Genomic DNA, 20,758 nt, shown 5'->3' with positions numbered 1-20,758 from the left:
CTTTCCAGAATTACACAAGTCTAATTGCTCGAGATGAATTTTTGAGGTACGTTTAGAATGCATTCATTCAAAATCAACAGATTGCACACTACATACTAGTTCTTTAGAGACATTAACATAACATTATTCGATAAACTCTACCAATTACTATATAGCTATCTCTACCTTGGCCAGCTCTAACATGTGACATGGAGCACTCTATTTAGATCTTAACACAAACGTATGGGACTTCAACATCTTCTCCCTCCTTATCATCACAACAGATTTCGAAGATCAAGTAGTTAACATGTTCTGGAATGTCTTTCTTGCTAACTTCCTTGATCAACTTGGTTAATGGCAAGCTCAATCTATCCTTAACCTTCTTTGGTGGGAAGAACGAGGCGTATAACAAGGAAACACCGTAGGACAACATGGAAATCTCCAAGCCTTCTTCTTGTTCAAAATGGTCGATAAACTCTTGCAAGGTAATATCACCTTCCAAGTTGAATCTGTCCCAAATTTGATCGAAGGTTTTATCGTTGTACTTCCCTTGAGCGGACTTGATGGGCTCGGAGAATCCAATGAATGGCAAGGCCAAATTGATAAACCCATTTTTGTATTGTTCGATATCATCATTCTTGGCAACAACCTTGTAAAGCTCCAAGTTGACCAAACCAGTAACTAAGGCAGTAGTGGTAGCAATAGCTGGGATAATCTTACCAGCAATAAACTTGGTTTTGTGAGCATCGGCGGTTTCAATGGCATAGTTCAAAGCTCTACAATTAGATGCAGCAGTAATGAACTCAATATGATGGTTGGTGTCATCATCCTTTTCGAATTCGATAGGGGTCAAACGGAAGCCAGCCAAAGTACTTGGTTCAGGCAATGAACCAGCAATAGACTTAATTTCTTGGTCATCAATGGAGCCGGAACCAGCCTTGGCTTGTTCTTCAGCTTCAGCATCGTTGGCAGCAATAGTAACACCCGACTTAGGGGTAAATGGAGTTACTTCATAACTGGCCAAGACCTTTTCGTAATCTTCAAAGGTAGCATTTGGAGCCTTCAATCCATAGATAAAGGCCAAAAGGTTTGCACCTCCAGAAATGAATCTGAAGTGATCATCGTTGCGGATATCAAAGTTCAATGGTTCTGGAGCTCTCTTTGGACCGGTCCAAAATGGTGCACCATTAGAGGTTTTGGCATCCTTGGGGAAGTTGTACAACAATTGTTGAATCTCGTGGTTGTATTTGGTCTCGAATTCAGTACGTGCCCATTTGATACAATCTTCAAAGCTGTAAGGACGTTTGTTCAAGTAGTTGGCAATGTTTTCCAAGGTACCCTTAATGTCTGGGTTCTGCTTCAAGGTTTGTTCAACGAAGTTTGGTTGACTCAAGTACAAGTTGACACTTTCTGGAGAATCAGCAAAGTATCCTTGGAATAAAGACTTGGCCCAGGCGATTGTGTGATCGATCTTGTTTGGGAAAGATCTTAAAGTACATAATGGAATGGATTTCTCTGGTGGATCCTGTGAAGAAGAGTAGGATTCAGTCAAGTTTGGAATAACAACCTGAGTGTTACCCTTGGTTCCCAAAGTTCCTGATTCGAGCAATGGTTTCTTGTAGAAGATACAACGACGGTCAACATAAGTTCTAGCATCGACATTATCCAAGGCATTGGTGACAAAGTCTAATTCATTCCAGAACTTGTCATCGAAGATATGTTCAGTGTCGTTGCCCACCTTATCTAACTTAGCGTCAATCTTGCCCAATAAGTCAGGGTTCATCTTAGAAACTGCCAAAGCAGCCACTTCTGACTTGAATCCACCAACATCCTTTGGTCTGAACAAGAATTGACGGTTCAAGTTGGACTTTTCGATCGAATCGTTATCGGTGATGTAGATCTTACCATCTGGACCAGAACCAAGACCCATCATGGCCCAGTTCTTCAACATCTCACAACCAATGGCACCTGAACCCACCAAGAAGACCTTGACGTTCTTGATAGCTTCATGGAAATCCTTACCAAAGACAGCAATCTGTCCGTCGTATCTGGTTCCCAAAGGCTTGTTGTTCTCTGCGTTTCTTGGGAATTTGTCATTGGGAGGCAATGATTCCAAGGAATCAAAGTAGAGCCATTGCTTGACTGGACCGAACTTCGAGGAACAGTTCTTCAAGACTTCTTGGGCAATCAAACCACCATAGAATGCAGCCACACCTGGAATGTCACCAGTGGCTTGGTAAGCCAATTCCCTCAACAACTTCTCGTCAATCTCGGATTCTCCCAAGATGGTTGGCGATTGGGTGGAAAGCTGTTTGACATAGGTCAAAAACTCAGTGGCATCTTCTTCGTGGTATGGTCTTGGTAATCTGCCAGAGTTCTTAGTTTGGAAAGCGTGTAAGGCTTGGAACCCCAAGTGTAATTGCGGAGGTCTGTCGAACTTGCCGAAATCAGAAATCACGTACTCTGGGTTGGCCAATTGTTTCACCAATGGCTCGAACGAAATCTCCTTAGGGACCTTGACCTGGGTGTACAAACCACCCTTGACATAGGTGCCGTAGCTTTCGTCGATGTTGATCTTGTAGGCGTAAGGACCCAAAACCTCAATCTTGTGGGGGTTTCCATCGTTGAGCTTGGGCATGCCCTCGACCTCGGTGAACTTGACGTAGTCGCCGTCTTCCAACCCATGTCTGTTGTCATCCAACATGGTAACAGTTCCGTTGGGCTCGATGTCAGAGACAATCCCAGTCAATGGCTCCTCGCCAGTCTGGTCGATGATGGTGAACTTCTCACCAAAGTCAACGAACAAAGATCCAAACAACCCTCTGATGTCTGCGTGGATGTAACCGATGTTTCTTTCGTGGGTGAAGTTGTTGATTCTCACCTGTTCCTCCAAGGAAATGTCGGTGGACACGATACATTTGAACTGGGCCAAAGTGTCCAACTCCAAGCTATCGAGAACAGAAATTGGCACGTAGGAGTTCAACTCCTTCAATTTCGGAGCAGAAGCCTCGGCTCTGGTTTTGCCCAAATCAGCTTTGGAGTCCAAGAAGAATTGGGACGACAAGTCCTTCAATTCCACGGGATTAGGATCGTACAAGCTCAAGGACTTGACACCAGCAAGTGCCACGTTTTTGGCGATTTCCACACCTAAACCTTTCAAGCCGATTATTAATACGTTGGCGTTTTGCATTTTCAACATGGCCTCCTTGCCCAAGACGTACAATTGTCTGGAGTATAAGCCTTCGTCTATCTCCCTGGGAGAGGGCGAGTCTATTTGCATGTTGTCGCTCATTGTGGGGTATAGTAGAAGTGGTTTGAAGTGTAGACTGGTTCTGCTGAGAAATTGCCACGGAGAGCAAGGGCGTGCGCGGGCAAGGTAGTGCAAGGTAGTGCGGGAGGTCTGGTGAGAGGTGGAGGAGTAGAGATGAAGGCGTAGCACGGCGTGGCAAGCACAGCAGGACGAATTGGGGGTCAATGGTGGTTTGACGGGGTCGCTACGATGCCAAGTAGCTGGTTAGGTCTTTGCTGGGGTGTGAGGACTTTTCCTGGCACCAAATCCGAAGTGCACTCCTGAGTCTCAGACACCCGTATGCAGACACCTCACGCGAGTGAGACACCGAAGTGTCAGCTGGAACTAGTCTATGATTGCGATTAGATGCTTCGCGGCCCCAAAGGTCCTAGAAAATCACAAGAGTGTGCCTAATAGCATTTTGGAAGTATTGTAGTATGAGTGTTGAGGGTTTTTTGTGTATTGAGCTATGGGTATCATTTTCCAGATGAAGCACTGAACAAAAGAAGAAAAATTATTCCAGGGTGTCAAGCTACACACAGACAAGTCCTCGATTTGCTTTAAATATAAGAGTAAAGAAGGATTTTTCCAATGTTGGAATCAGCATAATCACTGAGAACGGAACTCATAGAGAACTCATAGAGAGCACAGCGACATTACAATTGAAGCAACCTACACTGCTGTATTGGGGGGTTTATAGTATAGGTAATTAACCGGTGGGTGGGCTCCGTGGATATCTTCCCACCAGCAAACTGCACAGTTGGTCATGGCCAGGCTGGCTCCCATACTGGGGGAAAATATGCAGTCTCCAGCTGAACTACCTGAACAAACGTATGAAATGCACTTTGACGCCAGCAGGGATTCGACATGCTTTAGATTCTTGACAGTTAGTTGCAAATTAGCCATCAATTTCTCGGTAGAATTAACCTTCTGAGCTTGGGTGACGTAATGCTGTACTTCGAACAATTCACTGGAAATTTAAGTTCCAGCGCATGGTGAGTAAATTGTCTAAATCTTCGCCTTGCTCTCTCTGAAGCATCCGTGCCTAATTACATTCACTGGGAGCACATTTTGTTTCGGTTATTTAGGATGATTCAGAATTTGTGTCAGATTCTTTTGATAGATACACAATAGACAATACTTAAATTTTTGCACTTTGTGACAAAAATTAAAAAAAACAAAAAACGGTTCCCCAGACCCTTGATGTCAATTTATAGAAACTCTCGACATCCACTACATGTTCCAATTGGAATAATTGCTACATACAAATGTCTTTGACCGATTTTCCTTTCAAATTACTGGAAACAAAGCTAGATTTCAATTGCACGTCAACATAATTCTCCAAGTGACATGTTAGCATCCCAAATACTTCTTATTAGTGCTGACATCCATACACCTGACTTCCATTTTGCGCACGTTGTGGTCAAGCAATACACTGCACTATTTGATAGTCGAAGCACATCTAATGCGAATTTCATGACAGCCACAATCCCAGCCAACAGCTTGCCTGTCGCTTCGTCAACTGCGCTTCCAACCCAGTGCTAATTCAGGGAAGGGCTGTTTTAGGTACCAACAATCGGCGCCTTAAGTATTGGAAACCTTGAACTGAAATTTGGGGCTCGTCAGGCTATTGTGGTATGTAACTTCTGACCAGAGACTGACTTTAACAGTGCGCAACCTGTGAAGCGTGTCACGGTGTCCAGTGCACTGCTGGCCCAAGCCAGGACCAGTGTATGTTGAGAACAGCCAAGATCCAGCCTATTTCAGACATTATGCACCCTCTTATCTACGACGCACTGACGGGATTATTCATGTGGAATAACACCCGGTGCGGCCACACAATAAAAACTAATTATTGACATTGTATGGATTAAAACCTTCTATTTTGCCGCATCTCTGGACTTAAGCCTCTGCATCAAAGACCGAGGCTTGAATGGGGGGCCTCGGACTGAATGGGGACAATTGCTAGCGAATAGTAGCCAGAAGTGGCCCCACGCTACACAAGCCCGCCAGGAGCAATCCAGCAAAAAATTTTCCCAACTGGGCAAACGCGTATTGGCGATGACCGAGATCTGCTTGGTGGGCGATGGCATACGTCTAAGGCATTCCACTGCAAAATAATAGTCGGGCAAACTGTATTTGGCCAGCAAATATTAATCATTTAAGGTTTGGAGAATGAACAGTCACTTTAGTACCAACGTTATTTTCTCGACAATGTGCTGTTTTGCCCAGGTCTGCCTGTAGCAATACCGATATGCTACCAGGAGTCTCGTTATCAATGCACACGTGACCCATCCCCGACACAACTCGAGTGTCCGGACAAACTGGTGCACGCCAGCCATGGCACCTGTCACCATCCACTGCCTTGCAGATGTCTGCTTGATTCCAGTAAGTAGTTCCTGATCCGCCTGCCCGTCCTACTAACGCCAGATTGGAACTGGTTCCGCCTCGGTCTCTGATGAGGTCACCAAAATCACAAAGCTAGCCCAAGACTCCCACCTTGCCACCACCCTCCACAGTGCTGGCACCACGATTGACGGACCCTGGAACGAAGTGATGGACTTAATTGGTCAAATGCACCAGATCCTCCACGACAGTGGGGTGGTCAGAATCCAAAGCGACATCCGTGTCGGGACCCGGACAGATAAAAACCAGAGTCCCCAAGATAAGATTGATGTGGTACAGTCCAAGTTGAAGAACTTGGCCTAGGAGAGATGTGGGCGAAATTTGGGGAGGTTTTTGGTGTGTTAACATGCGTCCGAGTGGTCAATGGGCAATTTCTGCTTCTGGAGAATTTGTTGAAACGAGGAGGGAATTTATTGAAACATGGCAGAATTGTACGGTTTCAATAGCTGAATCGAGAGAGTTTATTGAAAGAGAAGAGTTCAATTGATTAAAGAATCAATTCTTCTTAGAGGAAATCGCTTAATAGCCAATGAATGTTCTGCTTTGATTGCAAAGAAGAGAAAATTGTTCGTCCTAAGTTCCATTGATAAATCCACCTCCGAGAATTAATTGAAAATTGCCAAATCTTCAGTGGATAAACCACCTTCAGAGAGAATTTATTGCAAGAGAATCGCTCAATTGTCTGCTCAATTGTCGATAGAAATATCCTCGAATTGAATAGCTTGTCTAATTAGTCAATAGAATCAACTAGTGGTTAATAGATCCCTTGCGCGATATTACCTTCTGATGCACCTCCTTTGTTTTATCCTACACTAATCCAAAAATCGTATACATTACTGTTTCTATAGTTAATTCAAAAATCGAAGAAATGCTAGTAATCGACAGTAGACGAGTGAACCTTTCGTTGCACTAAACTTACCGTCAAACCATTTTATTGAAAGGACTGCCTTGATATATTACAAACATACATAGCTGCATGAAGCAAGCAGGCCCGAAGACATAATAGCCATTATGAGAATTGAACAGAATTGAAGTGTGCTGTGAGCTAGTAGTAGTGCTTGGGGTACCCTGCGTACTGGTTGGGGTTATTTCCTAACGAGTTGGACTGGGTGCTGGCTGTAGCTGACGAGGGGGTGCCAGCAGAGCCCCCACCCGATTTTTGGCCGTAGTTGGAGGTGGTGCCGTTAATTCCACGCTGGTAGGGATGTGGCAAAGTCTGGGGATGGGTGGTGGCAGTGGTGGTGAAGTAGTTGGCGTTGACATTGCTTCCGTGGCCGTAGTGGAGCGCGTTCTGACCCTTGTTGGTGCCAGCAGACACGTCCACGCCTATGGCCTCCTTCTTGATGTCCTTGGTGTTGATTTTCGCGTTCAACATGGGCTCCACGTACGCCTGCTCGCTGGTGGACTTGTCGGACTTTTTCTTCATGCTCTGGTCGCGCTGGTCCAAGATCTTTTCCGTCAACTTCTTTTCCTTGAGACACTCGTTGATGGTGTCTTCGGTGACGCCAAACAGGGCTGGATCCGACCAGAACAAGAGACGGATCAACTCACGACAGTCAGAAGCGCTGAAGTTCTTTTTGGTGGCCTTGTTCAACTCGAGGCTGATGAAGCGCCACTTCTCCAATTCGCCAGCATCGAGAATCTGCTGCAAATGCACTTTGTCCTGGACGTCCCAGCTGGAGGAATTGTTATTACCCTGCTGGCCCACGATGACCTGGTAGCGGTTTCTGGCTGCTAGGTAGGAGCCCACGTTGGAGGCCTCTGCGATCTCGACCCACGACTTGCCCTTCTTCTTGAGCAGGAAGATCAACTCGTCCTGGTACTTGGAGAACTTGGACTTCCGCTTGGCCCGCTTCTGCGACATGCTGAGGGCCATGTCGGGACGGGTGGGGGCTCTGGACAAGGGCGGTGCTGGCAAGAGCTGCTGCAAGCGCTCGGGGAAGTTGGGATAGAGCACGGCGGGCGTCGCGTTGGCGGCGACGGCACCAGCGCTAGCACCGGAGGCATCGGGCTTGGATGGCTGGTGCACCGCGGGCGGTGGCGCCACCTGGTGGTGGGGCATGTGGTGGGGCGGCACTGGCTGGGAGTAGTTGTTGGCGTAGAAGTTGTTGATGGAGGAGTTTGCGGGAATGGGAGTGGAGTTGGAGGCGTTGGAGGTGGTGGCGGCAGCTGCGGGCACGCCGCCGTTGTAGCTGGTGGATGCAGAGGAATTGGTGTAGTTGGACGAGTTGTTCGGTATCAACATGTAATTGTTGACAGGCATCGAGTCGAAGTACTGCTGCTGCTGGGCGGTCTGTGCTTGCTGCACCTGTTGTTGCACCTGCTGCTGCTGCTGCTGCTGTTGTTGTTGCACCTGCTGTACCTGGGCCTGCTGCAACTGCTGCTGTTGTTGTTGCACCTGCTGTACCTGGGCCTGCTGCAACTGCTGCTGTACCTGCTGCTGCTGGATCTGCTGCTGGAAGTTGGGCGGATACACAATGGACTGGTTGAAGGTGTACTGGGAGTTCTGGGGGAAGTACGACGGCTGCTGGAGCACCATGGGCAGGGTGTAGAACCGTGGCTGGATGTCGTAGGCTCCGGATGCATCTTTGATGGCGTGCTGGGCCAATTGGTGGTCCTGGAGTTGCGCCTGCTGCTGCTGGTTCAGCGTGGTTTGTTGTGCCGGTTGCTGCATCTGCTGGTGGGGCACGTAATGGACTCCGGGATAAGGGTGGGTGTAGGCAGTGGACTTGTTTGTGTTGGCAGTGTTATCGTATGGATTAGACATAAGACGTAAAGATGATGGATGGGGTCGGAGAGGGTGCGGACGGTGCTGTGTGGTGGGAGAGTCCTTGGGTATGCTCAGGTAGTGGTGGCTAGGGATAAACTATGGATAATGGATAGATGGTTGGTCTCCGATTCAGATATATATAATACCGGTCAGACAAAAATAATAGTGTCAGGAGTTAAAATTGTCAATTGATAGGATGGGAAAATAGATTTATTTTATAACCGATGGTTAGGGACGAATGGACAGCAGTTAAAAACGCAAAGCGATGAGGTGCGGTGTGAGGGTCCTCTGGAATGGGCGTCCACAGATTATATCAAACTTAATGACCTAAGATATCGTAGAGTAGTTATAGGTTATGATGGGTGTAGCCGGGCGGTATTACTTCTAAGATCATTTCTTTTTTTCCCACATTTATTTTTTTGAGGCTCGATATTTTCTTGTATTTCTGGTTTAAAAAATACTGATTTTTTTTTCCTGGTAGAGTATTTCTTGTTGGATGCAACAGTACCCGCTGGTGGAGAGTCATTTTGAGTTTCCAGAAAAAAAACACAAAGTCTAAAATTGGCCATCTGGATGTGGGGGCAAATTGTCAACGGAGACACCAACAACGGGAGGAGGGCAATCTTTTGTGCCAACGAGATCACAATCGGGAGGAACCAAGCCCTTACATCTGGTTGTGCCGTGGTTGAATCACGATGTATTCATTCGTTAAAAATATTCTCTATTATCTAATCTTTACCGAAACCGTGCTTCGTATTATTGTGCTGGCAATAGGTAATATTTCCAATCTGTAATGCAATATACGATGTTGGGCTTGGGTGCAGGATGAAGAATTGTTTTTTCCCGCTATTTAGGTTTTGTATTTCTCCTCACAAGTAGGCTTTGGGCTGGATGCAGGATATCTGGTGTTGCAGCAACGGCATCGGCCGAATTCCGCTGCCGTGGCTATTGGCAAATATTTACAGGTTACGCATTTGCTAATAGATTAAAACGCCTGTCTATAGCCCGAACATGGCCTTAGCGAGTGACCTATTTATTGATGCAATATTTACAGGTGCTTTTGCCACTCGATCCCGCCTTTCATTTTCTGGTCCAGGGTCATTTCTGGGTCGGACCCGTATCTGTTCAGTTACAATCGTAGGGCATTATGTTCAGGATGTTATTTTCTAAAGCCACATAATACAGAGTTAGTCTAAGTGAATTAAGATAATAGTTCATGGGAAATAATAATAGAATGAAATCTCTAGTAATATGTACCCTTATTCGTATTTGCAAAATACTTCAGCGTCAGACTGTACTTAGGAGACAGGATGCCACTACCAATCTGCGGCCGGACCGGACGGAGACTATTGCTCCGCGTTAGAGTCGCGCGGGCTTCCTTATATGTGCGTCAACATGCATATGCGCTACTGCTCCACAATAAGGATCTACGGGAACCTGTAGAAAATCGGTATCGTTCTATGGCAAGCACTATTAATCGTCACTGTCACAAAGTTGTGTCGTATTGTGTGTATATAGATTTGGCTTGCGTCTTGACCACGCATGGTTGTATATGCACCTACTGGTGCGTATGGTTTATTCATGTATTAATGGCCTGTTCTTTACATGATGGCCCGCAAAGGATATGCACTGCCCAGCCTAATGGCAATCCCACGGCAAACGAGGGCTTACTTGTAAATCCGCTTGGTCCAAGTTGTGTTCTTCCTGCACCGGTGCTGCCTGTGACCACGTTAGTGATCTATTGTTAGCACCAACCCCATGTTTCTCCACGAGTCCCTATGGCATTCAGCAAGATTGGACAAGCACCAAGTCAAACATTTAGTCTATTCGATACACACATCCGGTTATTCGAAAGCTTATTAAGACAGGTGATGCATCCAATATCTAGTAACACACTCCTACGTTTGTGAAACACATTACCACATCCACTAATTGGATACACTCGGAGTTTAGAGTACGCGAACCTAGAATTCCGAGGCGGGCGCATTTCTGCATACATATTTGAAGCTGGCATCATGACGGCCCACATCCATCGTTGGATGATGCCTTGGCTTCTTTCCTTGGAGATCGGGCCTATTGTTTACTCGCCTGAGCACCAATAGATACTGCGATGGCTCGCATTAACTCCGGGGATCTCACATTAGGAGAGTCGCCCGTCGCGTATTTACGCGTGAGAGTTCTGCATCTTGATCTAATAGTGGACCCGCATGTTCCCAAATTATCTTCTATTTTTGTAGGCACACTAAATCCTTTATGTGAGGCAGTGCATACCAACGGATTACTAATTTATTTTATTGGTGGATACCTTGTTCTCAACGCCAACTATTTGAGGACATTATTTTGCTCATTTTCGGTTATTTTTCTGTTAGCGTGGATATTTTCTGGCTCTCCTTCGTAATTCCTCATGCTTTTCCTCGTTTATTATTATACTGTGTACCGACTTCTAAATAGTTGGGTAATTAGATCTTCTTTTCAGATCAGCTAACAAGCTTAACGCCTTAGTATTCAGAACGAAACCCAAATGTGGAAGAAATCCCCAGTGGCCGCATGGCACCATAAACCACACGATGTAAATTTCAGGGTGCCACTATTGTGCCGATTTCAGGCAATGAAACGTGTCAAAACCCCCTATCAGAGTGAGGCCGATGGTCCAGTTCAGTATTAGCCACATCGAATTGGCTGGTGCTATCGTCACCCAGGCGGCATTGCAGATTGGGCACCGAGCCGCATAAATGCTTTAGCCACGATACTTGACTCAGCATGATAACTCGAGCCACATACTTAGTAGTAGGGTAGATTCTCCGTGGACCCTTTGTAAATGTATGTTCGGTTCAGCCTGCTCACGCCCCAAATTCCAAAGTTAAAGAAGGGAGTTTTTCGACGACCAAAGCAACAATCATCACCACACGCAGAAGGTTGATTAACCTGCGTGAGACAATTTCAAGTACGGTTAACGGTAGCGAGCTGTACTAGCGGATAAGGCTGGTAGTAAATCCGTTATTTAGCTTGGCCCGGACCACATTCCATCAAAAGCATTCCTGTTCACACAATGTAACCTTGAGATCGCAGTCCGAATCGGGTTGTCCTATTGTTATGCTGCGTTCCGTATGTAGAAGCTTTCTCGAACTTTAAAAATAAAACGATTCAGCACTCTCTTCCCCACATACTTCCCCACTCCACGACAAATTTTTTTCGCCATTTCTACAATTCTCTTCAGACAAAGGTAATGTATTGACTTACATGTCATGCGGAAGGCCCCACATGACTTACATGACAGAACCCGTTATAACCCCGTTTCTGATCTCGCGACGATCAGCCCTCGCATAGTGGGGAGCCGCTAGGGGTTTGTATTTGCGGGGATGGAAAAGCTAAGCCCGCTCCATAGTTAGTGTCCCTATCAGTATTTTTCCAATTTCATTTGGTCACTATTCTCTTGGGTGCAAAACAGTATTGTCTGAGATTAAGCCTCAATGCTGGGATCGCGTCGAGCTGGTTATGAGTTGAATTTATGCGCCTATGAAGGATTCGCCTTGCGTGGGGAGCCGTTGTCTACAATTGGGCATGGGGGCTTTCGTATACCCTATTCATGTAGTTGTCACAAGTCGTCGCTGCTGTACCGAACTCTCGTATAAATTACCCGAAATTGAATTCCTCGCGAATAGGGAAAAACGTTTTCTCGGCAATTGTTTCTCCACCTAGCTTTAAGTTTTAATTATCATTGCGATACTTCACATTTTGTATTCATCCCAAACAAGGCTAAACAGAGACCACAGGTGAATCTCTTTCTCCTCAGTGGCCCATGTAACTTGTAACCCGCAATCACTCAGTAGATATGGTCCATTCCAAGATAACTAGTAAATAGCGCAAATCTCAACCAGCTGGTATTCCTAAAACGAGCAATAAGCATCAAAGTCAAAGTGAAATAATACGGGCCGCCCCCGCTCAACTATCTGAACATCTTCAAAGACAAGTTGATTCAAAAACAGCGCCTGGAATAGTATTCCGTTTCGCCAAATTATTCATGGGAATTACATCGCCTGATTATACAATAATTGGGTTGTTTCTTGACTAGGTGATATCGAAGTTTCAGGCCTGATAGGTTCTAAGTTCTTAATACTGTACGATTTATGCTTAGCCGAAGTGCACAATAGAACACTTTATCTACGCACTTTATCTACGACGCAAAGTCTAATTTTTGCGTCCCTCGTGCGTCGATAGTAAGAACATATCAGGCTAAATCCTCCTTAAAAAACATGTGGTCACAGATGTATGTTTCAACTCTCTGTGACATGTTTGTGATATTATAGCACCAGTCGACCAGTCAAGATCAAGCATTTGCATAGCAAAGTATCTTGGACTACTATGAAAATATAATCCACCTCAACTGTAATTTCTACTAAAAAATAACACTTGAAGCGTACGAGCGATCATTAATACTCGTTATCGTATTCTCGTAGCTCAAACAGTATAGCATAGGACCATTCAAAAAGTAGCACTCTAAGATAATAATTCGCATATAAAATCAAAAAAATAACGTCACAGACAGGATTCGAACCTGCGCAGGTAAAACCCAACACCTGAGCTGCAAATAGCAGGGTGTCGCCTTAACCACTCGGCCACTGGGACTTATTCGGTAAAACCAACCGTTTTATATGGTTTCAGTCTTGTCTAACTCCACATCAAAAACTCAAAATTCTCGCTCTCCTGGCATTTATCTAGTTATCTAGAAGATGAATTATAATCTACTATCATGCAGCAAAATAAAGAAAAATCAATTTTTAGGGATTTCTGATCAATTTCACGATGTACGAGGCCTCGCTGCTGCCGCGGAGCATATACTCGACACAGACATCAGAAGTTTTAATCTCAAGGGGAGGCCCATGCTCGTCCTACAACCACCAACCAATTGTCTTTCCTCTTGTCCAGCCAAAGTTCCTAATAAAAATCTTATCTAACATGAGCTGGTTCTACAAGGTGCCTTTTGTTGCGCACCAAGTTGCAAAAAATCATCAAAAAACAAAATTAAATTCAAAAATTAATTAAATTACAACGGTTTGACCATAATGGTGTGTTATCCATTGCAATAGGTATAGTCAGTAGATTATAATATACTTCCCATTCGTAAAAATAAAATCCAAATACAAGGTTTTCAAGAACTGGCTTTCTTCGTGATTTTCCAGTCATATATTAGTGGTAAGGATGTGTTCAAACAAAAGGTACGGATGTTTGATGTATGGCAAAACGTCTAGAAAAACCTCCGTGTACCAGGTAAAAAGATACCGAAAACAAATCGGCACCAAAACCTTTGTATGTCGAAAGAAACTATTTATGCTGATAAAACCTACATATTCCTGACAAAATTAAAATCCTTGGAAATGCCTATACAAATGTCCTTCACTTGGAGCATGGTACTTTGTATGGAAAGTATTCCTAACCAACAGACCATTTCAAATCAGATGCAAAATTTCGGTATCGTCGACACAAAATTGTATTAATACGTTGTCCTTCAAGTCATAATAATGTAATCAATACTCGTTTCTCAAAAAGCTATTATTTGATAGATTGCATTCTATTTAGGTATTCAAAACAACGAATAGTTATGTCCGCTCAAAAAAATCAAATCATTGCATTAGTATCCACCAAAGGATTCCGATAACACCATAGTAGTGTGAAACCTGTAATTTCCCCAAAGTATATAGAGAGCTAGGTGTAATTATAGCAGTTTTATATCACAGTTGGTCCAGGGATTGTTGCTCAAAGTATTTTTCCTCATCAATTTATCTTCTCATGCCCTTTTAGAGATGCGAAAAATCGTGTTATATATAATAAACAGAAGGATGTCATTAAATGTACGTTTCGAGCTCTCACTCAACTACAGTCACCCAGGAATGCTCTAAAAGAGTAAATTACAGAAAAGACATACACCAATGTGACCAAACCGTTATAAATTTGATATTGCAATAAGAATTGTTGTTTGGTTGTTTTTGCAACTGGTGGCGCGACACACGATACTGTTGTGCAGTAGATCATGTAAGCTTATACTTTAAATTATTGGTCATTTCTATAACTCGTGAATTGATGTGTTATCAATCAGATGCTGGCAGTATGATAAATATTAGAGCTTGATACTATATCGCAATGCACTTTAATTAATTGAGAAGGAGGATGTTTTGGTGATTATTGCAATAAAGCAAAAAATTCGTAATAAATGTACAAAATTTGCTTTCTTAACTTGTCATCTTATCTTTGAATGTAACTGTTAAGCTTTTGTATCGCAGACAACTCATTTGACATTACATCTCCATAATCTGATGAACACTAATCTTAAAGGTCTTGTGTGCACAAGAATGAAACCATCCGTTTAATAAATTATTAGAAGTTCTTTATACTTGAACTAATTTGATTACTGTAAGTTTTTCGACTATTCATAGAAGCTGTATGTTTTTCTTAAAGGGTCAAGGTTGATAAGTAAGAGCCGTAGTTTCGTTGCAGAGGTGCAACTATTCCCAATCAAACCACACAAAATAATTTTTTTGTTTTCATGTTTACCTCAGTTGCAAAACTTCGTGTAGCACATATTCTTTATCACTAGTATCTTGGGGTTTCGAAAACTTTTATCTGGGTGCAATAGGAAAGAAGCAAGTAATTTATCTCAATTGAAATTTTTGATTTTTATAAATTGCAACTTTTTGAGTACAAAAATTCAAATTCATTAACTAATATCATAAGGTGAAGTGATTAAATTGTAGTAGTAAGCCAGAAATCCCTCAGAAGGTTAAATTTAGTTTCAACAAACCGAGTGTGGTAGTAACTTGAGCACCCAATGTCAACCAATTGGCCGGTCTCGTATAGTGGTTAGTACAGTTCGTTGTGGCCGAACAAACCCAGGTTCGATTCCTGGGACCGGCAATTTTTTTTAGATCTATAATCTTGATCTGTGGATCAGATATCTGACTTTAACACAAAGCCAGTATACTCAATATGCGGTCACTCATGTATGTGTTACAATTTTTATTTCCCTTCATTTAGCTTTTAGCTTGAAGTAATTAATTTTTCGTTCTAATCCGAAAAAAGCTGGAAATTTTACAGCAACGAACAAAAATATGTCAAGAAGCAAAAGTGGTATATTATTAAAAACAATTATTATCTAACTAAGCTCAGAGTCACTTTATAAAGACACCATCTTAAAATTGGATGGACTAGAACGTTATTCCAGTTTCAATACCAACTAAGGGCAAAAATACAGAATTGGTTAAACAACTATAAAATTAAAATCAACGAGACACGAGACACAACAAATGCAGATTTGGACTGCGTGCGAAATTAACCACCAAACTATTTGGAATTCTTCTTGTTCTGCTTAGATAAGAATTGAAGAGGAATTTTGGATACTTCTTCAAACGCTTGGTCCGGATTAAAGCTTCCTTCCTCGCTGAAATGGTAGTTTTTCAGGAGGGAAGATGGCTTCTTTGAGCCGATCTTTACCAGAGAAAGGGACTCGATATTCTTGCGTAAATCGGAGTCAGCTTTGCTGTGTACTCTTTGAGTTTCAGCTGGACCAGAAGACTTGAAGGAATTGAATACTCTGGTTGGAGCGACATGCTCTCTCTGTTCCCATGGGAATACAGACGGAATCTCGTCTTCTTGCTCTTCCAATTGGGGTAAGGCTGCCAGTTCCTGAGGACCAGGGACAGGCTCGTCCCATGTATTGGTATACTTTTCGAATCTCAATTTGTAGCCTTCGCCAGGTGCCCTTTGCAATAACCTTGCTCTTACCTTGGGGTCCGAAAAATGCTTGTTGAACAGGGCCCACCACAAGTGGTGGAAGTTGGCGGTGTCGGAAGACACGATGTCTCGCAGGTGCCATGGCTTCACTTTGCCAAAAAAGTGAAGGAGCTTGATATCCTTGAAGAATCGGGTGAATGCTGGGAGGTACTGGTAGTGTTGGCCTAAGTTAGGGGTCACGTTGTAAAGAAATGGCAATCTGATCCAGTTTTTGCCGGCAGAAGCCACGTTAAAAAATTCGTTCAACAATCCTTGGTCAGCACCATCGAACGACTCGGTAGTGGTGGCGGAAGCCAACAAATCCTCGAAAACAGTGGTGCTCGGTTTGAGTACCAAAACTCCCGAATTGAAGATATCGGGCCAGCCAGAATCGGGACTGGCCACGATCTGGTTTGCAGAGGCCCCACTGTACTCAACGAAGAGCTCGTCAAGGTTGGTCAACGGGAGGGTGTCGCTGTCGAGGTAGATCAACTGGTCGTACTGGGTCTGGTTCCAGAGCAAGAACTTGGAGTAGGTTACCGACAACTCGGCACGTCCCAACTTGGATAGAACGCCCTCCAATGGTGCCTGGATGAGCGATTCGTCTATTGGCACAATTTCGTCGTACGCCTCGTGGACAAGGTCGATGGAGTCCGAGGAAAGGGCTTCGTGGGTCAACAAGATAACAAGTTTGTGGATGGTGCCATGGTGCCTCAATGCGGCAGCCAACGTCAAGGCTCCGGCAAGGTAAGACTCGTCGGTCAACAACGTGATGTACGCTTTGGTCATGGTGGTGTGAAGCAATGGATCAAAAACCTCTTCAGATGGTGTTTATAGATAAGCCTTTTTGCGTAACGAGCCGTAAATTCGCGAATGGGGAACAAAGACGCAAGAGAACAGGGACGGATGGTTGGTGGGCGGGCAAGGACCGAGATGGCGGTGAAGCTGGCGAGGAGGAGGTGCTGGGCGTGGAAAGATTGCCAGAACGTGCAACGACGGCTTTACAGGAGAAGAAAGAGTGTTACGTAGATTTATCTTGAGTAGGGAGTTATCTGGAGGCTTATGGTTATGTAATTTCACAGTCGTGTACACGACTTGGCAACGAGGATTGTCCGACTGTGGCAGATAGAGACCAGGGGATAAGTCGGCTCTAAGGTGGTTGGCCGTGTGAAAACGAATTTTCTTACAGGTGACCGTTAATACCAATTTTGACCAGGCTCAGGCGGCCTGTGAGATAAATATTAACGTGGCAGGGCTGGACACGGCTATGCCCAATGGAGGGGCTTTTTGCAGGATCGAAGTTGGAGTTCCTGGCTCTAGCTGACAGTAGTGGCAACAGTGAAAGTCCACTTACCGGTCTCGGGCTCGTATGACTTGAACTCCATCTCGGGCAACTTCTTCAAACGCTTGATGTGCGTGTCCACTAAGTCGCTCTTGGGGTCTATCACTGGCAACTTATCGGACTTCCTGATAGGGTAGCAGTTCTCCAAGGTGATCTGGGCAGGCAAGTTGAGGCCTTCGCCCAATCTGGGTGCGTTGCCATCTGGGTACACCACACAAGATCTGGTACCAAACACAACCAAGTTGTTGGCAATGTCGTCCAAATTGACGAAGCTAGACAAGTCAACAGGGTCTAAGAACTCGATGACACCGTAGTACTTGCGACCGACCTTGAACCCCTTGATCGCACGGAGCTCAGAGAGCGACTTCTTCTTCAATTCTGAGAGTGATGGAGAGAGCCAGTATCCATTGTCGTCAGCCTCTTCTACTTCAGCAGCAGTAGCATCCGCTGGGGTCTGTTTGACATCAGCCACACCTTCCTCCTTTGCGATCTCTACCAACTTACTGTCATCGACTGTGCTCTCGTTAGCGACTGCAACCGAGAACGAAACTCTCTTTGGCTTGGCGTTGTTGGAGTCGGCAGTTATCAATTTGGTGTCCTGGTCAATTGAAACCTTGACCACCAACTTCTTGAAATTGACTTGAGGTGCAAAAATTTCTGAAGAGGTGATTGCGTTATCAGTTTGACTGGAGAACAACGAAGAATTTGGCGTAGGGGCAGGGCTACTAGGTGAGCGAGATTTCACATTAGATGGCAATGCAGTTGGGCGGAACAATGGACGGATTGATGGTGCACCAGACAAGGAAACCTTCTTCTTATTGGCACCTTTGGTCTTTACTGCCAATGGAAAGGAAGAGTTGGCCCCCTGCGGAACAGAGAGACTCTGGAATAATGGATTATTGCCGTATGGGTTTTGGGAGTTGATATTGGCCAATGATTGTTGCAGTTGCGAGTTTTGTAAGTTGTTTCCTCCAAGGAAGCTAGATTGACCACCAGCATTGTTGGCGTTGTTGTTATTAGCACCAAAAAGTCCACCAGAGGTCGCTCCACCTGTAGTAGCAGACTTGTTTCCAAACAACCCACCAGACGAGTTAGCACCACCTAATGCATTGTTGCTGCTACCTCCAAAGAGCCCACCACTTGCTTGAGGTGCTGTACTGTTATTGTTTCCAAAAAGTCCACCGCTGGATTGTGGTGCTGAGTTGTTATTGGAGCCAAATAATCCACCTGTAGTTCCAGTAGCCGCAGGTTTGTTGCCAAATAAACCACCAGACTGGTTATTATTGCCGAGGGCGTTGTTAGTTTGGCCAAATCCACCAGAAGAATTGTTGTTGTTACCAAACAAACCACCAGTGGTGCCTGCAGGCTTGGAGCCAAAAAGACCACCAGAGGCGTTGGCAGTGTTGTTATTTTGAGCACCCCCAAAGAGGCCCCCAGAGGTACCGGCATTATTTGTGTTATTGCCTCCGAACAAACCACCTCCAGTTGTTCCTGCTGGCTTATTGCCAAATAAACCACCACCAGTATTACCAGCAGCGTTGTTATTACCTCCAAACAAGCCACCTGAGTTGGTGTTGTTGGCGTTGGCGTTGTTATTCTGACCGAATAATCCACCACTGGTGTTGTTGTTTTGGGCACCAAATAATCCACCTGTGGCAGGTTTATTGGCACCGAAGCCGGTCTGGTTATTTTGGGCACCTCCAAATAATCCACCACCTGTATTAGCACCACCAAAAGCACCACCAGTGTTGTTATTATTGGCCCCAAATGCATTATTATTATTGTTGTTGTTGTTGGCACCAAACAAACCCCCAGAGTTCGTGTTATTCTGACTTCCGAAGGGAGAGTTGTTGGTTTGACCAAAAGCATTATTGGTGTTGTTGTTGGATCCAAATGGAGATGCATTATTGGCTTGACCAAAAGCATTGGAATTATTGTTTCCTCCAAATGGCGAGGTGTTGGTGTTGTTATTGTTGTTTGCACCTCCAAACAATCCACCACCAGTGTTACTAGCTCCACCGAATGCCGAGCCAGCATTAGAACCGAAACCTGAAGGTTTGTTTGCACCTCCAAAGGGATTGGAGTTGCCAAAGCCAGAGGAGGCATTGTTACCAGTGTTACCGAAGCCGGACGCAGCGTTGTTCGCTCCAAAGGGAGAGTTGTTAGCAGCAGCTCCACCGAAGGCAGAGGTGGTGTTAGAGCCAAAAGGCGAGCTGTTGTTCGCAGCAGTATTACCTGCACCAAAGCCAGTCGAGGCTGTGTTGTTTGCACCGAATGCGGAGCCACCAAATGGTTGGGTACTATTGTTGTTGTTGGCACCAAAGGTCGAGGTATTGGCAGCCTGACCTCCAAAACCGAACCCACCATTGGCAGCAGGTGCAGCGCCAAAGCCAGGTTGCTGGCCTGCGGCGTTGCCGTACTTTCTGTTCTGCTCGTAGTCCTTCAATCTCAATTCTTCAAACGAGAAGTTCTTGTATTCGGGCATAGATGAGACGTTTTGGAACACAGTGACGGCTCCACTGGTGTCCTTTTCGCTGAAGGGGGTGAATGGCTTCACAGCAGTACCGTTGTTGACGTTGGCATCTCCGCCAATGCCTCCAAACCCACCAGTGGTGGATGCTCCAAAGGGAGAGCCAGTAGAACCACCTCCGAACCCAGTGCTTGCAGTAGCACCGCCAAAAGTGGACTTGTTGGCTCCTCCAAACAAGCCACCTCCCGTGGTGGTGTTACTGGAGCCAAATGCTGATTGATTTGTGTTTGCACCGAATGCTGATCCATTATTGTTGGATGCGAATGGAGAGGTGTTGTTAGCGGCAGCACCTCCAAAAAGCCCACCGCCAGTGTTAGAATTGGCACCGAATGCTGAGTTAGTGTTGTTGGCACCAAAAGCAGATCCATTGGCACCAAAAGTGCCTCCAGTGTTGGCGGTAGTGGAGTTGTTGTTTCCAAAGATACCTCCGCCAGTGTTGCTTGCGCCAAAAGGCAGGGAGGCGTTGTTGGTGTTTGTGTTGGCAGCAGCGCCGAAAGGCGAAGCGTTATTGGCAGCCGAACTGCCGAAGCCGCCGAAACCAGTAGAAGAACCTCCAAACATGGTGTGTGCAGTTGAAGATGTTGATGCTCAATTTTTTATTGGAGGGATCACGTGGCATATCACGTGCGAAACATAGGTTGTGGAATGTAAAGATTATATTCTAATGATAATCTGATA

General features: G+C 45.0%; 8 protein-coding genes and 2 non-coding genes across 10 annotated transcripts; 5 read left to right on the top strand and 5 right to left on the bottom strand.

Moving 5' to 3' along the window:
* Positions 1–99: 99 nt before the first annotated feature.
* Positions 100–3,659, bottom strand: UBA1 (E1 ubiquitin-activating protein). The gene has a single exon (XM_020207719.1). The coding sequence runs from the start codon at positions 3,269–3,271 to the stop codon at positions 203–205; it is 3,069 nt and encodes a 1,022-aa protein (XP_020064435.1). The 5' UTR covers positions 3,272–3,659; the 3' UTR covers positions 100–202.
* A 290-nt stretch (positions 3,660–3,949) lies between these two features.
* CANTADRAFT_26276 (uncharacterized protein) lies at positions 3,950–4,249 on the top strand. Its single transcript, XM_020207718.1, has one exon. It carries the CDS (start codon positions 4,035–4,037, stop codon positions 4,200–4,202), a length of 168 nt encoding a protein of 55 aa, XP_020064434.1. The 5' UTR covers positions 3,950–4,034; the 3' UTR covers positions 4,203–4,249.
* A 1,359-nt stretch (positions 4,250–5,608) lies between these two features.
* Positions 5,609–6,265, top strand: ECM15 (Ecm15p; the record flags this gene model as incomplete). Its single annotated transcript, XM_020211987.1, has 2 exons — positions 5,609–5,656; positions 5,699–6,265. The coding sequence occupies 2 exons, from the start codon at positions 5,609–5,611 to the stop codon at positions 5,975–5,977; spliced, it is 327 nt and encodes a 108-aa protein (XP_020064433.1). The 3' UTR covers positions 5,978–6,265.
* Positions 6,266–6,495: 230 nt separating this feature from the next.
* On the bottom strand, positions 6,496–8,845 carry AAF1 (C2H2-type transcription factor AAF1). The gene has a single exon (XM_020207717.1). The coding sequence runs from the start codon at positions 8,439–8,441 to the stop codon at positions 6,720–6,722; it is 1,722 nt and encodes a 573-aa protein (XP_020064432.1). The 5' UTR covers positions 8,442–8,845; the 3' UTR covers positions 6,496–6,719.
* A 593-nt stretch (positions 8,846–9,438) lies between these two features.
* Positions 9,439–9,847, top strand: CANTADRAFT_26274 (uncharacterized protein). The gene has a single exon (XM_020207716.1). The coding sequence runs from the start codon at positions 9,456–9,458 to the stop codon at positions 9,612–9,614; it is 159 nt and encodes a 52-aa protein (XP_020064431.1). The 5' UTR covers positions 9,439–9,455; the 3' UTR covers positions 9,615–9,847.
* Positions 9,439–9,926, top strand: CANTADRAFT_95626 (uncharacterized protein; the record flags this gene model as incomplete). The annotated part of the gene is made up of 1 exon (XM_020211986.1): positions 9,439–9,926. A coding segment is annotated over exon 1 (171 nt), but the record flags the coding sequence as incomplete, so codon positions are not given.
* A 3,052-nt stretch (positions 9,927–12,978) lies between these two features.
* Positions 12,979–13,070, bottom strand: CANTADRAFT_t132. The gene has a single exon. It is a non-coding gene; the product is annotated as a tRNA-Ser (tRNA).
* A 2,211-nt stretch (positions 13,071–15,281) lies between these two features.
* Positions 15,282–15,353, top strand: CANTADRAFT_t141. The gene has a single exon. It is a non-coding gene; the product is annotated as a tRNA-His (tRNA).
* A 426-nt stretch (positions 15,354–15,779) lies between these two features.
* On the bottom strand, positions 15,780–16,997 carry GLG2 (Glg2p; the record flags this gene model as incomplete). The annotated part of the gene is made up of 1 exon (XM_020210059.1): positions 15,780–16,997. The coding sequence occupies one exon, from the start codon at positions 16,995–16,997 to the stop codon at positions 15,780–15,782; it is 1,218 nt and encodes a 405-aa protein (XP_020064429.1).
* A 527-nt stretch (positions 16,998–17,524) lies between these two features.
* On the bottom strand, positions 17,525–20,641 carry CANTADRAFT_90394 (FG-nucleoporin; the record flags this gene model as incomplete). Its single annotated transcript, XM_020211688.1, has 1 exon — positions 17,525–20,641. The coding sequence occupies one exon, from the start codon at positions 20,639–20,641 to the stop codon at positions 17,525–17,527; it is 3,117 nt and encodes a 1,038-aa protein (XP_020064428.1).
* Between the last annotated feature and the right edge of the window lie 117 nt (positions 20,642–20,758).

Source organism: Suhomyces tanzawaensis (assembly GCF_001661415.1).
Source record: "Suhomyces tanzawaensis NRRL Y-17324 unplaced genomic scaffold CANTAscaffold_4, whole genome shotgun sequence".
NCBI lineage: Eukaryota > Fungi > Ascomycota > Pichiomycetes > Serinales > Debaryomycetaceae > Suhomyces > Suhomyces tanzawaensis.
Note: the sequence above shows the minus strand (reverse complement) of the source record. Positions and strands in the feature narration are given on the sequence as shown.

Coding starts and splice junctions, on each gene's coding strand:
- UBA1 (XM_020207719.1), bottom strand. CDS start 3,271: ATGAGCGACAACATGCAAATAGACTCGCCCTCTCCCAGGGAGATAGAC.
- CANTADRAFT_26276 (XM_020207718.1), top strand. CDS start 4,035: ATGGCCAGGCTGGCTCCCATACTGGGGGAAAATATGCAGTCTCCAGCT.
- AAF1 (XM_020207717.1), bottom strand. CDS start 8,441: ATGTCTAATCCATACGATAACACTGCCAACACAAACAAGTCCACTGCC.
- CANTADRAFT_26274 (XM_020207716.1), top strand. CDS start 9,456: ATGGCCTTAGCGAGTGACCTATTTATTGATGCAATATTTACAGGTGCT.